This window comes from Pelophylax lessonae (genome assembly GCF_965119305.1).
Source record: "Pelophylax lessonae genome assembly, chromosome: 5".
Taxonomy (NCBI): Eukaryota; Metazoa; Chordata; class Amphibia; order Anura; family Ranidae; genus Pelophylax; species Pelophylax lessonae.
In genome coordinates, this window is record NC_138772.1 from 236,269,895 (window position 1) to 236,288,920 (window position 19,026).

At 47.5% G+C, this 19,026-nt stretch overlaps 1 protein-coding gene across 1 annotated transcript in view; it reads right to left on the bottom strand.

The window, feature by feature from the left end:
- Nucleotides 1-15,829: 15,829 nt before the first annotated feature.
- Nucleotides 15,830-19,026, bottom strand: part of PIGM (phosphatidylinositol glycan anchor biosynthesis class M) — a 108,960-nt gene continuing 105,763 nt past the window's right edge. The window contains exon 5 of the mRNA XM_082259933.1: nucleotides 15,830-16,015. Within this exon, the coding sequence (XP_082116059.1) occupies nucleotides 15,845-16,015 (171 nt within the window). The 3' untranslated portion in view covers nucleotides 15,830-15,844. The remainder of the gene's footprint in view (nucleotides 16,016-19,026) is intronic.

A 19,026-nucleotide genomic window follows, 5' to 3' on the forward strand; every position in this document is an offset into this window, starting at 1 on the left:
GCTCCTTCGCTTATGGTGTTCAGAGACTTGATGGCCAGGGATATTGATTCCCTGAAGATCAAGAGTACTGGCACCAATCTCATGTTTAAGAAGGGTTTGGATCGCCTTAAGGATAGGGAGGATATAACGGTACGGCCGGCCGATAAGGGTGGAGGCATTGTTATTTTAGATTCCACCGCTTATAACAAGGAAATGTGTAGACTACTGTCTGATAGGGGTACCTAGTAGGGTTTCCTGGTAAAACCTCATATCAAATATAAAAAGGAATTGAGTGCCTTGGTCGAGTATGGATTCCAGAATAAGTTGCTCACTAAGAAGGAGAAACTCTTTCTGGTACCTTCGGCACCGAGAACACCTGTGGCATACTATTTACCGAAGGTGCATAAAGATCCGATCAACCCACCCGGGAGACCTATTATCAGCGGGATTGATTCCGTTACAGCCCGGGTGGGGAGATATATTGATAACTTTTTGCAACCTCTTGTTGTAAAGACTCCTTCTTTCCTACGGGACTCGATGCAGGTCATCAACGAGTTGAACAGTTTAAACTGGAAGAACTCGTATATATTGGCTACCGCCGACGTTTCATCGTTATATACGATCATTTCACACGATGACGGGAGAGAGGCGGTAGAATACTATCTGAAACAGGATATTAAGTATGGCCTGCAGCGAGATTTCCTTAGGTCACTCCTCGACTTTGCGATGAGTCACAACTATTTTTGGTTTGATCAGACTTATTATCGTCAAAGTCGAGGAGTGGCTATGGGCGCTAAATATGCGCCAAGTATGGCCAATCTATTTATGGCCAAATGGGAGGAATATGTCGTTCGTGATGTACCTGGGCGGGAACTAGTGCTTTGGCGCAGGTACATCGATGACATCCTCCTCCTTTGGGACGGTGATCAAGCATCCCTGGAGTCATTCATGGCCAACCTAAATGTTAACAATAAAGGCATCATACTCACCTTTGAATGGAGTAGGGAGGAAATCCATTTCTTAGATCTTAACATTAAGGTGGTAGAAGGGCAAATAATCACCTCGACCTACTTCAAGACTACTGACAGGAACGGATTTATTGATATTTCCAGCTGTCATCATCCATCTTGGCTGAGATCCGTTCCTGTCAGTCAGTTCTTGAGGTTGAGACGAAACTGCTCCAGATATGAGGACTTCCTTAAAGAAGCATCCTCTTTGAGATCCAAATTCCTGGAGAAGGGGTATGGAGAGGCAGAATTGGATGTGGCTCTGGCACGTGCAAGTGCACGGAATAGGGATGATCTACTGGTACCTAGGGTAAGAACCAAGGATGATACCTACCAGCACGCTTTTTTCTCTACCTATTCTACCCAACATTTTTCAGTAAAAAATATGTTGCGGAAGCATTGGCATGTCCTTAAAACTGATAGTGTTTTGGGCCCCGTTCTGCCCGACAAGCCACCTGTGATCTTTAGGGGTGTCCCCCCATTGAGATTGCAGATGGCGCCGAATATTCGGAACCCCCCCAAACGGGTTTCCTTTTCTCAAAATATGTGTGGATTTTTCCCATGCAGGTCCTGTGGAGTCTGCAAATACAATACTGCGGGTCGAAAGAAAAGTGAAATGTTTGTGACTGGCGTGACCCAACTCACACATAAAATAAAACCATTCATCACTTGCACCACGAGATATGTGGTATACCTTATTAGGTGCCCATGCGGGATGGAGTATGTGGGTCGCACCACGAGGATGTTGAGGGTACGCCTTAATGAGCATATCACTAACATCTTAAGCGGTTTCCCCAAGCACAGTGTGTCCCGTCACTATGACGAGTGTCACAATAGGGACCCTACGGGCACACTATTCTTGGGGATCGATAAATTTACTCCTAACTGGAGGGGGAGCAATCTTACTCGTGGGGTGTCCCAACTGGAGACAGCCTGGATTTATCGATTAAAATCCTACACGCCATACGGACTGAACATTGAGTGGGATATTAACGCTTTTATAGCAAATTCTTGATGGCCCATTCACTCTATTTATATTTTTTATATTTGGGTTGTATGAAGCTGTTTTAAATTGATATATGTGTATTGTTATTAATGTATTGGGTATGATTTTAGTGGTTTTTAGCGTTGTTTTAATCGATATGTAGTACTTGTAGGTTCCAAATCTGAACACAAGGTGGCGCCATTGTCATATATTGCGTTGTTTTATTTTATTTTATATTGCGACAGATAATCTGCCTCTAGGAGTTGATTTTGGGGTCAGATTAGATTGTATTGTGCATAATAATTTTTATTATCTATTTGTCATCATCAGTTTCGGCCTTTTTAAACTCTTGGTGACATATTTTTCTCTGGGAGGGCGGTACACATTGAATTGTGACTCCCTTCCTGTATACAGAGCTCTATTTACCTTCCGGGTCACGGGACGTATGACAGCGACTTCCACTTCCTGTTTCTAGTTAGACTTCCGGGTCGCGGAACGTATGATGACGATTTCCGCTTCCGGGTTGTAGCTAGTCAATTAGACTTCCGGGTCGCGGGACACATGATGGTGATTTCCGCTTCCGGGTTGTAGCCAGCCAATTGGATCGCCTTTATGGACATAAATAGGTGTACTTCAGCAGTGGGGCCACGCCCCTGAAGACGTCAGTCATATGTGACGAAACGCCGCGTCGGGCCGCCCTTGCTGGACGCCTACATGCAATAGAGGACATTGGCTGCTACCTTGCTAACCGATTTGGAACCACGCAGGTCGGCGTGTGATTCGCACACTATACCCTTCTCAAATGTGAGTGCTATATATCTTTGCTTTACATCCAATAAAGTTTATGGAAATTACTGCACTATGAGGGGTTTTATTTCCTTCTTTTGAGTGGCTCCCTTAAGGTATACTGTCAAGGTATCTATTCTGGGATTCATCTTTGTGAAGAGGTCCGGTCCAATTCGTTACCGAGTGTGTTGCAGTTCTATGATAGTTCAAGGCCCAATGCATATAACTATCTGGTAAGCGTGTTTTGAACACTCCTTTTGGTGGTGGATTCCTTTCACTTTACTGCAAATTGGTGCCGTGCAATATCACTGGTGGAAATGGACTTTATTTATGGACTTTGTTCATAATGTTTTAGCGCTACATATTTTATTTCTTTTTTGTTATATACATATGCTCAGTGTATGATTTGAGTGTAGCTGCTTTGTTAATTATTTTATTGTGCGTTCAATCGCTTACCTTTTAAGTTTTTTAGCGCAACTATACCCATATTTTATAGAAGTCTTAAAGGCTCATCAGTCAAAAGGATGAGACTCCCCAACAGAAAAACCCTCGAGGTAGACCAACGGTCTCCTCAAATTGCGGCCTGCAGAACCTTGCGGCCAAAAGAGGCATCCGACGATGCCATCACATTAACTTTATAAAATTTTGTAAAGGTATGAACCGACGACCAGGTAGCCGCCTTGCAAACCTGGACCACTGACGCCTGATGGCGGAAGGCCCAGGAAGCACTAAGCGCCCGAGTGGAGTGCGCCTTAACAGGGAACGGAGGATTCCAACCCTTAATAGAATAAGCCTGTACCACCGTCTGTCTGATCCATTTGGAGATAGTCGCGGCAGATGCAGGCAACCCCTTTTTGGGGCCATCCGTGATCACAAAAAGTGAATCCGTTTTACGAAACGAGTCCGTAGTTTTCAGGTATACCCTGATTGCCCGAACCACATCCAAGGAATGTAACGCAAACTCCCGAGGATGACTGGGCTTAGGACAAAGGGAAGGTAATACAATATCTTCATTCAGATGAAACTCTGAAACCACTTTAGGAAGGATGGATTCGGACGAAGAACCACCTTATCCCTATGAACCACCAGATATGGGGAACGACAAGATAATGCGGCCAGTTCTGACACCCTGCGTGCAGAAGTGATAGCCACCAAGAAGGCCACCTTCTGGGATAACGTAAGCAAGGGAATCTCCCTAATATCTTCAAAGGGAGGTTTCTGAAGAACCGACAACACTAAATTAAGATCCCAGGGCGGTAAGGGTGCGCGCACTGGCGGAGCCAGGTGTCGCACCCCCTGGATGAAATTCCGCACCAAGGAATGAGTAGCCAAAGGTTTCTGAAAGAAGATTTCTAACGCTGAAACCTGACCCTTGATAGTGCTCAAGGACAGTTTCTGCTCAACCCCCTGTTGCAGAAAGGCCAAGATTCGGGTCACCGAATAGGTACGTGGAGGAAATCCAAGAGATTCACACCACGCAATATAAGACTTCCATGTGCGATAAATTGACTTTGCTGGAAGTCGCCTTCCTTGCTTTAATTAGAGTAGGAATAACTGAAGCTGACAATCCCTTGTCCTTCAGCACCTGGGTCTCAATGGCCAGGCCGTTAAAGCCAGCGATTGTAAAGCAAGATGGAAGATCGGTCCGTGAGACAGCAGATCCTCCTTGAGAGGAAGTCTCCAAGGAGCGTCCGCGACCAGCCTCACCAAGTCGGCGTACCAGGCTCGACGAGGTCAGTTCGGAGTTACCAGGATAACTGGAATTCCCTCCACCTCTATCCTGTGAAGAAGTTTCGGCAGTAACTCGAGAGGATGGAAGGCATACAGTAGCGGATACTGTCCCCACGGGGCGACCAGCGCGTCTGCTGCGTCCGCTAGAGGATCTCGGGAGCGGGCTGCAAACCTCCGCACCTTCCTGTTGAGCCGAGATGCCAACAGATCCACATCCGGGGTGCCCCAATGAAGGCACAACTGGTGAAATACCTCTGGATGAAGAGACCATTCCCCTTGATCCAGAATCTGACGGCTGAGATAATCTGCCTGCCAATTTTCCACCCTCGGAGTGAATATCGCGGAGAGAGCTGGAACAAACCGTTCCGCCCAATGAAGAATGCTGGCCACTCTTATGGCCGCCAGGGCACTCTTGGTGCCCCCTTGGTGATTGACATAAGCCACGACCGTGGCATTGTCCGATTGGATCCGAACCGGGCTGCCCTGGAGCTGCTTGGTCCAGTAAATCAGACAAAGTCTGATCACTCTCAGTTCCAACACATTTAAATCGGTAACCTGGTTACTATCGGAAGGAATGACTTCCCCTGGCTGAGCATCGGAGACCAAAGCCACCAGACCAGAGACTCCCTGGTCCGCTCGCTCAATCGGATCCGATTGTCCAGGGAATCGGAATTTCGATTCCATGTGAGAAGAATCTCCTCTTGGAGAATTCGGGTATGAGACTGGGCAAACGGTACTGCCTCTAAGGAGGCCCCCATTAGTCCCAGGACCCTCATGCAAGTCTGAAGCCAGTTGACGGACAGCAACATCCGAATTGTTGACTGAATTTCCTGGAGTTTCTCCGCAAGGAGAAACCCCTTTGCCAAGGATGTATCCAAAGTGTAAGGCCCAGATAGTTCAGTTTCCTGGTGGGAACTAGGGATGATCTTTGGGAAAAGCGAAGAAAACGCTGATGTCCTGCGAAGATGGGGATATGAAGATAGGCATCCTAGATGTCTATGGACGCCAGGAAATCCCCTTGATGCAGGGAGGCCACCACTGTTTGGATGGACTCCATCTCTCCCAAGTCCGGAATTGGACGCACCTTGCCCTCTTTCCTGGGCATTGTGAACAGGTTCGAATCGAACCCCTGAAAACGTTCTGTCCAAGGAACGGGAACTACCACTCCTTGTTGCATCAAGTCCATTACTGCCCCCCGCAAAGCTTTTAAGCGATCCGGGGATAGTCGAATATTGGAAGGGAAGAATCGCACTGGTGGAAGTGATCGAAACTCGATCTTGTATCCTGACCGTATGACCTCGCGAACCCCTTTGTCCGGGATTCTGGAAAGCCATGGATCCGGAAACCGGTGAAGACGTCCCCCCACCCCAAAGATGGGTGGGGGGCGCACCTTCAGGCTGTTTTTGTCTTATCTTCAGGCTGGGCTGAGCCGGACTTTTGTTTGCCCGACCAGCGCCCTTTGAAACCCCCTAAAGGGGCTTTGGAGGGCTTCGCCTTATCGCTCCGCCCCAGCGGAACGAAAAAACTTTTTATGAGCAGAAAAGGAATGTCCTCGTCTGTTACGAGGCCCTTTTCCCTTAGCAGTCTGTGGCAAGAAAGTGCTCTTGCCCCCAGTGGGATCCTTATAATCTCATCCAAGGTGGCTCCAAACAGGCGATTCCCCTGAAAGGGGAGATTAGCCAAAGCTTTTTTGGAACCTTGACCACAACACGCGTCCGAGGACCACTGCTGAAACTGATGCACGCCCCAGCAATGGAGTTGCGTCCAGGGCGGCGTCACAGATGAACTGTAACGCTTGTATCATCTGCTCCAGCAAATCTGATACTGCCGGGGGGATACTTCTCCCCTCTAGGTCACGGCGTACCAATTTGGTCAAAGTTTGTGAAACTAAACCAATGGCAACCACTGGCCTAAAGGCTGACCCTATCAGGGCCAAAAGGCAGTCTCAGCTACCTCTGCCGGTGTAACCTCAACTCGTTTTCCCAGACAGACACAACTAGTGCATCCACCAACGCTTCTTCTTGTGCTATGGCGGAGGCAGAAACGTCCTCCTCACTATCTGAGACCGTACCCGAGACAGCAGCCCCAGCAGAGGGACCTGCAGCTGCAGTGACAAGCTCAGAATCCGTATCTGAAGTGTCAGATGAAATAGGGGTAGGCGGGGGTCGCTTTCTTGCTCCCCGTCCCTGACAAGCCACCTCCACCCGGGATACAAACGACTCCAAAACCGCTGACAGTGCATCAGTCACAAGTGGGGAACTGGAGGGTCCTGCGGCCACCTCGAGGGGATCAGGTGGGGATACATGTGTGGCAGGGTCCATGATTATTCAAGACACTTGCCAGCAACAAAAAATAATTTCAAAGAAAAAAACTTTCTTTTTTTCTTTTTGTAATCCCCCAGCGCAATAGCGCCCCTCAGTGTTACCTGCTTGGACCCCACAGAGAGAGAGAGAGACCCCAAGGCTCACCACCTGATGCACAGAAGTTTCTATCAACCTGCTCTCAGCGCTGTCTCTTACAGACAGGAAGTCTTTTGGATCGTTTCCCGGGGAAAGGAGGCGGCTCCGCCCCTTTACACACCTTCCGGCGCCTCCCATGCTACTCCTTGAGGTAGCTGGTCATCTCCAAAATGGCCGCCCCCATGCTGGAAACACGAGGCTACGCCAAGATGGCGGCCCCGCGCGACCTGCGGGAGGATCGGCGGCCTGTGGAAAGATGGCAGCGGTCTGCTGCGGCCTGCGGAAGGTAGTCATCGGCCTGTGCGGCCTGCGGAAGGTGTATGGCCTGTGGGAGGATGGCGGCCTGCGGGAGGAAGGCGGCCTGCGGATGGCAGTAGTCCAGGCACAGGCCTGTATTGCAACCTTATGTATCAGGTAGGATGCTATCACCCTCATACATGGCCATCATAACAGTAATGCCAGCCACTGACTTCAGTCATGGTCCCTTTACAGTGCCCCTCATACAGTGACTCCGATAGTCAGCTCCCAAACCAAGCCTCCTGGTTCTTATTCACTAAATCACCCTCAAGAGAGGGATCTGTGACACACTAAATCACCCTCAAGAGAGGGATCTGTGACACCTGTTAAAGGATAGAGGGGAGACCCAGGATCATGAGCGTCCGACCATCCCAGGGAGGGGCCCGCGTCCACCAACAAACCCGTCAGGGGGAGAGGGGGAACATTTTACTCACCATACCGGAACAGGCGGGCGCCAACTCCTGACAGAACCCCTCTCCACCGAGGTGGGGGGGCTGTCGACAAATACGGACGCCGTGACTCAGTTTCCAACTGGTCGTCGGCGTCCCGGCGAGACGTTTAACTCGCAGGGTCAGTCCCCGTCCAGTGCGGAGCTAGGGCCTGCACGCGCTCGTAGGCTGACTGGGGTGACCACTGGATTTCAACATCCAGCCCGTCGCCCAGTTTCAGCGTACTTGCTTGAAGATCTCACAGGAACAACTGGAGAAAAAAGCTGCCTAAAAAAGTTTTCTAAAAAATCTTGCCAGGACCAAAGATCCCAGCAAGGAACTTAGGTCCTTACTCCTAACTAGACAGAAAAAACTGACTTCCTGTAGCAGAGAGAGAGAGGATATACCCTCTGGGACTGCCCCTAAGGTGTGGCCAGAACGTTTTCCATCTGCCTAGTGTCCTACTCCTGTAGAGGGCAGTATAACCTAAGTTGATATTAATCAAGAAGACTGCGTCTGTCTATGAGCGACAGAGAAAATAAGGATATATATATATATATATGTGTGTGTGTGTGTGTGTGTGTTTTTATTACTGACACTTTAAAAAGAGTTACTCAATTTTTTTTTGAGAAAACAAAAAACAATCCCCTCTGGATGATTAATGTACATCGCATGAATTAAAACAAGGTTTGTTGCTGATGCCCACCTGTTTCTGGTCTGAAAAAGTAGCGGTTTGTTGTGTGCAGAGTGCATCTGAATGGGAGCACTTGCAGTGTTCTAATGAGGAAAGAGTCAGGGTCTGTATTACTTTAAAAGTAGTTAACCCTTTGGGAATATCTCAACAAAAAATTACATTTGGTTACAGAGGATGCCTAAAAATTTGACTTGTATCTTAGTGCAGACTTTTGGGAAGAAGCCAATCACACAAGCAGGAAATTATTTTTCGGAGGATGTTCTGTATACCAACTGTGTACAGAAGGCCTCCAGGTTTTCAGATTACATTGAATTTTACAGAAAATTACAATGCTGCAGATTGAAAAGATAAGGTCATTTTTAATAACTTGAAATTTTAAGCCCTGCCCTATAGTGTATTTTAAAGTCCTGAGCTACTAGCCAGGCCTTAAGGGTTACTCGCCACCAGTTGCCCCACCAAACTCCTACCCTGCCCCGCCCCCAATTCCACCCTTATAAATGATCTCATAAAATTACACTGTTAAATGTAGCTTTACCTGTGCCCGTCAATGCAGCTTCACCTGTGCCAGTCAATGCAGCTTCACCTTTACCCGTCCATGCAGCTTTACCTGTGCCCATCAATGCAGGTTTACCTGAGCCTGTTAACGCAGCTTCACCTGTGCCCATCAATGCAGCTTCACCTGTGCCCGACAATGCAGCTTTACCTGAGTCTGTTAATGCAGCTTTACTTGTGTCCGTCAATGCAGCTTCACCTTTACCCGTCCATGCAGCTTTACCTGAGCCTGTTAATGCAGCTTCACCTGTGCCCATCAATGCAGCTTTATCTGTGCCCGACAATGCACTGACCAGTGCAGGGGAAGAGAGAGAGAGAGAGAGAGAGGAAGAGAAAAGCTGGCCGGATAATCACAGAGAGCGGATCATCCCACTGTAACAGCTTTAATTTTCATTGCCGGGCGCTCACAGACACACACAGTCCCGCCTCCCGGCTCGGCTCCTTTGATTGACGTCACATGTCCTGGTTGGCCAGGTGTTCTGTCTATCAAAGAAGCCGGGCTAGGAGGCAGGACTGTGTGTGTCGGCGAGCACCCAGCAAATAAAATTAAAGCTGTTACAGTGGGATGATCCGCACTCTGTGATTATCCAAGCCATCAGCTGGCCGGCTTTCCTCTTCCTCTCCTCTCTCTTCCCCTGAGCGGCTCCCGGAGCAGCCCCACACTCGCCCTTAAATAAATTTTCCACTCGCAAAATGCGAGCAGGCAAGTGGAAAATTTGAGGGCTGCTATAGGGTGTGTAACAATTTTATGCTATATTTTACCCACAAAGTTAAATTTACCCTCTAACTCAGGGGTCGGGAACCTTTTTGGCTGAGAGAGCCATGAACACCACATATTTTCAAATGTAATTCCGTGAGAGCCATACACTATATTTCAGGAACCTTTATTTAATATTCATATTCATGGGCTGCAGCTATACAGTGAGTAGATGGAGCCATGTGAAAGTGCCTGGAGTCCGGTCGGAAAGAGAGCAGAGCAGGCAGGTATGCAATGCAGGCCTGCGAATGGAGGAGGTGAGTATAGGCCCTGAGAAAATGGAGGCCGGCCGCTGAAGGCCTCAGAAGTGGATGTGAGAGGCAGCTCCCGCGGGTCCCCGGGTGTCAGAGGGGAAGGAGATTGTGTCTGTCGGGGCACAGGGAGCGGATGGCAGGTCTCCTTACCGGGCGGTGATTGCCAAGGCCCTCAGATGCACAGCACACTAGCCAGCGGCTGTACCGCGAATAGGCCACGGGGTCCGTAGCGCAGCAATCCGGTCACCCAGCGACGAACTGAGGGTAGCCCACAAAGTGTACCCTTGATGGGTGCAGAACTCTCCATGGCACTGGGCACAGCTACACGGATGGCACTGGATTGAATGGTAGACACGGCGGAGCTCTGGGACTACACGTCCTGTGCGGCTCACATCCGGACATGCCCCCCTTTATTAAAGATTTGTCTGCGAGCCAGATGCAGCCATCAAAAAAGAGCCACGTCTGGCTCGCGAGCCATAGGTTTCCTACCCCTGCTCTAAATAGTTCAGCTTTTTGGACGTACAAACACAGTCAGTGTTGATGAGGGAATGGCTAGCGCAGCATGGTTATGTTCAGCCAGCAGGGGGCACGGGGAGCCATTCCAACCGGTAGAACATGATTACAACAAAAATTCAACAGGCTGGTTGTACCCAAGTCAATCCATGAATCGATTTGGGTACAAATCAGCCTGCCCATGCATGGATTAAATTGCCTGTTTTTCCAGGTTCATCTTCATTTCTTTGCTGATAAGTGGTAGGCTTGCTTGTTATTTCAGTCCATATATGTAATTTATTAAATCTTATTCAGGCAACAGTACATGGGTACTTTAAAACTCAATCTCTTTATTAAATTTATAGAACAAAGAAAGCCCTCTAGAACAGGGAGTAACAAACAGGCATTTGGGTACAGATGTTATTAGTGTTCTAACAAAATGATCAGTAACCAAAATGTCGTCTTCAGTACAGAAAGAAATTTGTGGTGACGACATAACATTTGCTTGGATAATATGGAGATTGACGATATTAAATAAAGTTGTGTTTCATAACCAATATTCTTGTCTGTCTTTCCTGCACCAAGTGTCCAAAAGGAAACAAAAAACAAGAAAGATTACATTTTATGATGTCGCCAAAGGATGGGAAAAAGAAAAAAAAAAAAAAAATGGGGGGCGCATAAAATGGGATTTTTGACTTACCTTAAAATCCATTTCTCTGATGTTCATTGATGGACACAACTCTTCATCTTCATGACCGTAGGGTTATGCTGCCCCCTACAGGAGTAGGACACTAGGCAGAGAAAAGCTTGGGCATGTCTATGGGGCAGTCCCTGGGGGTATACTCCCACTTCCTGCTATAGGTATTCAGTTTTGTATCAAGCAGTGTCAGAAGGAAAGACCCAACTCCAAAGAGGGGCTGGTGCTGTGTTCGTCAATGAACATTAGAGAAATGGATTTGACAGTAAGTCAAAAATCCCATTTTATGCGCCCCCCATTTTCTCTTTCGTTCATTGACGGACACAGCTCATCTTCATGACCGTAGGGACGTCCCAAAGCAGTGTCAAACATGAGGGGTGGGAACATCAGAAAAAAACAACTTCCCAAAGGCTAAATATAGCCAATCAGATAACACGGAGCTCAACTGAGAACTGGAGCTCACCTGAAAAAAAAAACACCCTTAAAGAGGACAATCCTCTAAACCGCAGCCTGCAAAACTTTGTGGCCAAAAGAAGCATCGCAGATGCCAACAAATCCACTTTATAAAACTTTGTGAATGTGTGTACAGACTACCAAGTGGCTGCTTTGCAAACGTGCACCACTGATGCCTGATGACAGAAGGCACGGGAAGCACTAAGTGCCCAAGTAGAATGCGCCCTGACGGAAAGGAAGAACCTGACCCTTAATAGAATATACCTGAACCACAGTCTGCCTGATCCTTCTGGAAATGGTTTGCAGTAGAAACAGCCAGCCCCTTGCGAGGTCCATTTGTGAGGACAAATAGTGAGTCTGATTTCCTCCTAAAAGACTATAGCTGCCAGGTACACCCTGATTGCCCGAACCACATTCAGGGAATGAAAGGCAACTTCCTTAGGATGTTTAGGCTTAGGACACAGGGAAGGCAACACAATGCTTTCATTCAGATGAAAATCGGAGACGACCTTTGGAAGGAACGACGGACATGGTCAAGAACCAAAATTATCCCTGTGAACAACTAGATAAAGGTGAACGGCAAGACAGTGCAGCCAGCTCATACACCATGTGCACCTAAGAGAAACCAAAAAGGCCATCCTCTGGGACAACGTAAGCAGAGGGATCCCCCGAATATTTTCAAAGGGAGGTTTCTGAAGAATTGACAACACCAAATTGAGGACCGTGGCAATAAAGATCACACCAGGACAGCCAAGTGCGCTCACTCCCTGGAGAAAGGTAAGCACCAAGGAGTGTGAGGCCAGTGTGAGGAAAATCGCCCAAGGCTGAGACCTGCCTCTTGATGTTACTCAAAGCCAAGCAATGCTTGACCCCTCGCTGGAGGAAAGCCAAGACCCGAGTCCCCACCATGCAATGTACATCTTCCAAGTACAATGGTAAATCTTCCTAGAAGTAGACTTTTCAGCTTTTAAAAGCAAAGGGTTTACCAAATCAGACAAACCTCCATCCTTCAGCACCTGGCTTTCAACAGCCAGGCTGTCAAAGCCAGCGACTGTAAAACAGGATGGAAGATCAGTCCTTGAGACAACAGATCTACCCTGATAGGGAGTCTCCAAGGAACATTAGCGACCAGCCGTGCCAGATCGACGTACCAAGACCAGCGAGGCCAGTCCAGAGCCACTAGAATGACTGGAATCCCTTCTGCCTCAATCCTGCGCAGGAGTCGCGGCAGAAGCTTAAGAGGAGGAAAGGCGTATATCAGACGATAATGACTCCAAGGAGCCACTAGGGCGTCTGTGGCATCGGCTAGAGGGTCCTGAGACCGTGCCACAAACCTCTGAACATTCCTGTTGAGGCGAGAGGCCAACAGGTCCAACTTTGGAGTCCCCCACCGGAGACACAACTGACTGAACACCTCCAGATGAAGTGACCATTCTCCCTGGTTCAACGCCTGCGACTGAGATAGTCCCATCTGCCAATTTTCCACCCCAGGAATGTGTACAGCAAAGAGGGCTGCAACTATGCAACTAACCGTTCTGCTCCCCTTAGAATGCCGACTACTCCTTGAGCCACCAGAACACTTTTCGTGCCCCCTTGGTGATTGACATAGGCCACGGCCATGGCATTGTCCAATTGAATCCGTATTGGACATTCCTGTGGACCAACTGTCCAATGATTCAGGCAAAGCCTGATCATTTGGAGCTCCAGTACATGGATCCGTAGCCTGGACTCCTCCAAAGTCAAGATCCCTTGAGCACAATCCGTGTCGAGGACGCCTCCACACGCAGATAGGCTGGCATCCGTGGTGACAACCTTCCAGTACAGGGGGAAGAAAGTATTTTCCCTGAAGAAATGCCGGAGAGCGAAGCCACCAAACTAGGGACCCCCCTGTTTTCCAGCTCAACATTATCAGATTGTCCAGAAACGGAGGATCCTTGTTCCACTTCACCAGAATCTCCTTTTGCAGAGTGGAACTGTGCAAACGGAACCACCTCAAAAAGGTAGACCCCATCAGGCCCAGCACCCGCGTGCAATCGGTAGAGGTGACCGTCTGCTGGACAGCAGAATCGCCTTGCTGCAACTGTAGTTTACCCGAGAGAGAGAGAGAAACACGCTACCTGAGGCTGAGTGCAGAGTTTGTCCCAAATATTCCAGGCTCATGGAGGGAACCAAAGCCGAATTCTGGAGATTCAGAATCCAACCGAGCTCCCTCTTTCGACATCGGAACCGGGACAATCACTCCTTGAGATAACAAGTCTTGCACTGCCCCATAGAGATCCTGTAGGCGGTCTGTGGATAAGTGCAGGTTGGAAGGAAAGAACTTAGCTGGCGGGTATGATCGAAACTCGATCTTGTAGCTGGATCGAACGACTTTGTAGACCCATTTGTCCTGAATTAGGAAGGTCCATGGGTCCAGGAAAACAGCGAAGACGTCCCTCCACCTCTGATACAGGTAAGGAAGGAGGATTAGTCTGCAGGCCTGGCAGATAACGCTCTAGGTTTGCCCGACCAAGACTTCTTGGAACCCTCATAGAAGGCCCTGAAGGGTTTTGATTCCTTGTCCTGAGATCCTGAGGAACAAAAAGGCCATTTGTGAGCAGAAAAAGAGGGTCCCTGTCTGCGACGGGACTCCTTACCCTTGATAGCCTGACGTAGAAGAGTACTTTGTGAGGCCTTTGATGATGTCATCCAAGGAAGCTCCAAACAGGCGATCTCCCACGAATGGCAGATCAGACAAAGCCTTCTTAGAAGCCTGGTCCACAGACCAGCATTTCAGCCACATAATGCGCCGCAGAACCACTGCAGAGACAGTCTAGAAATCAAGGGAGAGGCATCTAAAGAGGCGTCACAGACGAACTGTAGCCCTTGAACCAATTGATCCGCCAGCTCCACAAACTCAGGAGGGAGCCGTTTCTTCTCCAGGTCCAGACATAAAACTTTAGCACATTCAGTCATAGCTTGTGACATCAGGGTGATGGTAAACACCGAACAAATATTTTAACCAAGCGCTCACTTCAAAGGGGAAGACTGGCATGCTGCTCTCCTCAGGAAGGGAACTCAAAATCGGTGACATGAAAGAAAGGAAAGAAGGCGCAACCACCTAGTGCATTACCCGTGGTACTGTATAAAATTAATAAAAAATGCCAAATGCATACTCACAAACATGCAGAAATAAAATCGTGTTACAAATTCCCGTCACACGTGTGCTGGGGTCGCATCTTAAGGGACATGTTCCAGCACACGTGTGACGGGAATTTGTAACACAATTTTATTTCTGCATGTTTGTGAGTATGCATTTGCCATTTTTTATTAAAAATTTTATACAGTACCACTGGTAATGCACTAGGTGGTTTCTTTCATGATGGTAAACACCGGCCTAAGCGCCGACCCACCCACAGTGAACATATGGCAGGTCAAGGCCTCCGACCCCTTATCAGCCAGATCAGAGAAGACCGGAGACTCTTCTACCAGTGTAACCATGGCTTTATTCAAACTGAAAACCGGAGAGTCCACTACAGGAGGTACCGTCAATTTTTTAAGGAGGGACTCCTCATAAGGGTATCGCATTGCCAAATGTTTATGGGATTGCAAATGTGCATTTTGGGGACCCCCATTGTTTTTAGACAATATCGTAAAAGTAGGTGGGCAAGGGGAGCACCGTTGCCGCTTTGGAGGACTTGTGGGTGCCAAAGATGACCGCGCCTCTTATACTGCATCAGTCGCATCTTCCAAAGGTAAGGTTTTCTGCACCGTTACAATCAATGGGTGCTGTTGGCCAGGAGAAAACGCTGTGACTCAGGCCGAAGCCAGTTTGAATGCGCCCTCGCAAGATGTTTAACTCTCAGGCCAGCCCGTCCAGTGGGGCTATGTCACGGCCGACCTAGTGCAGAACTGCAGGCTGCACGCGCTCGCTGGCCGAACTAGGGGGACCCTAGATTATCCAGTTTGTCGCCTCGTCCGGCAGTTGATAGATTCTCACAGAAACAAAATAATAAAAGGAAAAAATTCCATTAATTCCATTCCAAAAACAAAATAGCTAGGACCAGAGATCCCAGCAAGGAACAAGGTACCTATTCCTGACTAGGCAGAAAAAAAAAATGAATACCTATAGCAGGAAGTGGGAGTATACCCCCAGGGACTGCCCCATAGGTGTGCTCAAGCTTTTCTCCACCTAGTGTTCTACTCCTTTAGGGGGCAGCATAACCCTATGGTCATGAAGATGAAGAGCTGTATCTGTCAATGAACGAAAGAGAAATGAGACTTTACACCACACCTATTGCCATTTATCTTTTGCTTTGTTTTCTTCCTTTAGTTTGTATCTAGTTATGATTTGTGTGAGAATATAACAATTTATAATGAGAAAGAGCAATCCAGCTAGCCACACATGTAAAAATGTGTTTTTTCCTTCGAATTCCAGAAAATAGGCTGGAGCCAGCCACAAAGCCTACAAGAAAAACAAAGCAGTGTTAGTTTTATATGTATGATTTAAAGAGAGTTTTACATGTAGGATTTAAAGAGTGGTAGACAAAGTGAAGGCTGATTCAAATTTTTTATATTTGGATTTTGACGTGCTATGGTGAAGACAAGAATGTTGGGTTCTAAAACCATTAGGGCCGTTTCACATGGGCTATCCGATCAGGTCCACCTGTCAGTTTTGTAGTCTCCCCTATGGAGTGGCAGATGTCAGCAGACATCTGCTGCGATCCAGTCCAATCCTGCCCGCAAAATCCAGACGGATGGGGATCCGATTTTCCATCCGTCTATCAGATGACAACGGACAGCGGTCAGTTTCCAACCAATTCCCCTGTGTTTGTGTCCACTATGCACAGCATAGCGGACAGGACAGGTCATCTGCCTGCTCAGCAAAGTGATCCCCCCTTAACAAGCGGAATCCGTTGCACGGAGGCGTCCGTGTAAAAGGGGCCTAAGTAGGTTTAATGATGCAATGTCTAACTGTCTAAATACACACAACCGTACTTCTACAGAACTAACATCTACCTTTAAAGTTACATAGTCGGGTTGAAAAAAGACACAAGTCCATCTGGCTCAACCAATAAAAAACAAAAGAAAAAAACGTAAAGAAAACCCAACCATACAATCCCATATTCACAATCCTATTCCCGCAGTTGTTCCAGAGGAAGGCGATAAAACCCCAGCAAAGCGTGATCCAATTTGCTACAGCAGGGGAAAAAATTCCTTCCTGATCCCCCGAGAGATAATTGGATATTCCCTGGATCAACTTTACCTATAAATATTAGTACCCATTTATATGATGTACACCCAGGAAAGAATCCAGGCCTTTTTTAAAGCAATCTAGTGAGCTAGCCAGAACCACCCCTGGAGGGAGTCTATTTCACAGCTCTTACGTTGAAGAAACCTTTCCATATTTGGAGACGAAATCGGTTTTCTTCTAGACATAAAAAGAGTGCCCCCTTGTCCTCGGCGTTGACCTTAAAGTGAATAACTCAACACCAAGTTCACTATATGGACCCTAAATTCAGTTCCTCTAATATTTCCTCATAGCGGAGCTCCTCCATGCCTCTTATTAGTTTGGTTGCTCTTCTCTGCACCTTTCTCCAGTTCCCCCATATCCTTTTTTGAGAACTGGTGCCCAAAACTGAACTGCATATTCAAGATGAGGTCTTACTGATGATTTGTACAGGGGCAAAATTATATCACTCTCTATGGAGTCCATGCATCTGTTAATACAAGAAAGGACTTTGCTTGCTTTGGAAACCGCAGCTTGGCATTGCATGCTATTGTTAAGCTTAGGATCTACCAGAACACCCAGATCCTTCTCTGCTATGGATTCCCCCAGTTCTACTCCTCCTAGTATGCATGATGCATGCATATTCTTAACCCCCATGTACATAACTTTCTATTAAATCAACATTAAACCTCATTTGCCACATAGTTGCCCAATGAAACAGTGCATTGAGGTCAACTTGTAAGTTGGAAACATCCTGTAAAGAAGCCATTTCCACTGCAAAGCTTGGTGTCATCTGCAAAGACTGAAATGGTACTTTTAATCCCTAAAACATTTATAAAGATATTAAAAAGTAAGGGTCCCAACACTGAACCCAAAACTGGGGTACACCACTGATAACCTTAGACCATTCAGAGTAAGAATCATTAACCACTTCTCTCTGAATTCTATCTTTTAGCCAATTTTCTATCCATTTACAAACTGATTTTTCCAAGCCTGTAGACTTTACCTTACATATTAACAGTGAGTGGGTAACTGTGTCTAAAGCTTTTTCCCAAAGTTTTTCCATATGTTCTTGGGAATTATATTTCCCTGTCTGTAGCTACTGAATCTGAGAAAATCTATAAAAATTGGGTTTTTGACTTACCATAAAATCCATTTCGCTGATGTTCATTGATGGACACAGCTCCTGATATTTTTAACCATTGGGTTGTACAGGAGCAGGATACAAGGCAGAAAAAAAAAAAAAAAAGTCTGGCTGTGCCTATGGGCAGTCCCAGGGGGTATGCTCCCTCTCTCTGCTATAGGTACTCAGTTTCGTTACTAGCAGTGTCAGAGAAAAATAGAATTTTTGTAAGAACTTACCATAAAATTCTTTTCTCCGAGTCCTGACAGTCGCCGCCCACTCATACAGTCTTCACTACTGGGTATTGGTCTTATCCACAGGAGTAAGCTAGGCAGAAGATTTTGTTAGAAACATTCACAAAAACTTTGCATAGACACACCTACAGGGGGCTGTCCCTCTGGTCCAATATCCCCCAGCTAGCAGCATTCTCAATTCAGTTTGGTAGCAAGCAGTATATAGTCCATGAACCCCAAAAGAGGGGTCGGGGACGGCGACTGAGAGGACTCAGAAAATAATTTTACGGTAAGTTCTTACAAAATGTCTATTTTCTCTTACGTCCTCTGACAGTCGCTGCCCACTCATACAGTCTTCACTACTGGGATATCCCAAAGCAGCGTAGATGTGAGGGGTGGGAAACGTAACCGTCTAAAAGGCAACGCAGCACCCAGGTCAGAGAAAAGAACCTTATCTGAACCAGAAAGGTAAAACACTGGGTAACCGGAAAGCTCAACAGGAGCAAACAAATCCAGGAAAGCAAAATAACCAAGGGGTATAAAACCCCAACAGGAGGGGACAGGCGGAAAAAAACGCCATGTCTCCCCTAAGGCATTGCCGCACTCAGAACTTTGCGGCCAAAGGAGGCATCTGCCGATGCCAAAACATCATGTTTGTAAAATTTTGTAAAGGTGTGCGCGGACGACTAGGTCGCCGCTTTGCACACCTGGGATACCGACGCCTGATGGCGGAAGGCCCAAGACGCACTCACCGCTCTGGTAGAGTGCGCCGTGACAGGGAAGGGCGGAACCCGTTCCCTAAGCGAATAAGCCTGTACAATCGTCTGTCTTATCCATTTAGAAATGGTTGCCGCAGACGCAGCCATACCCTTCCGAGGTCCCTCAGGAAG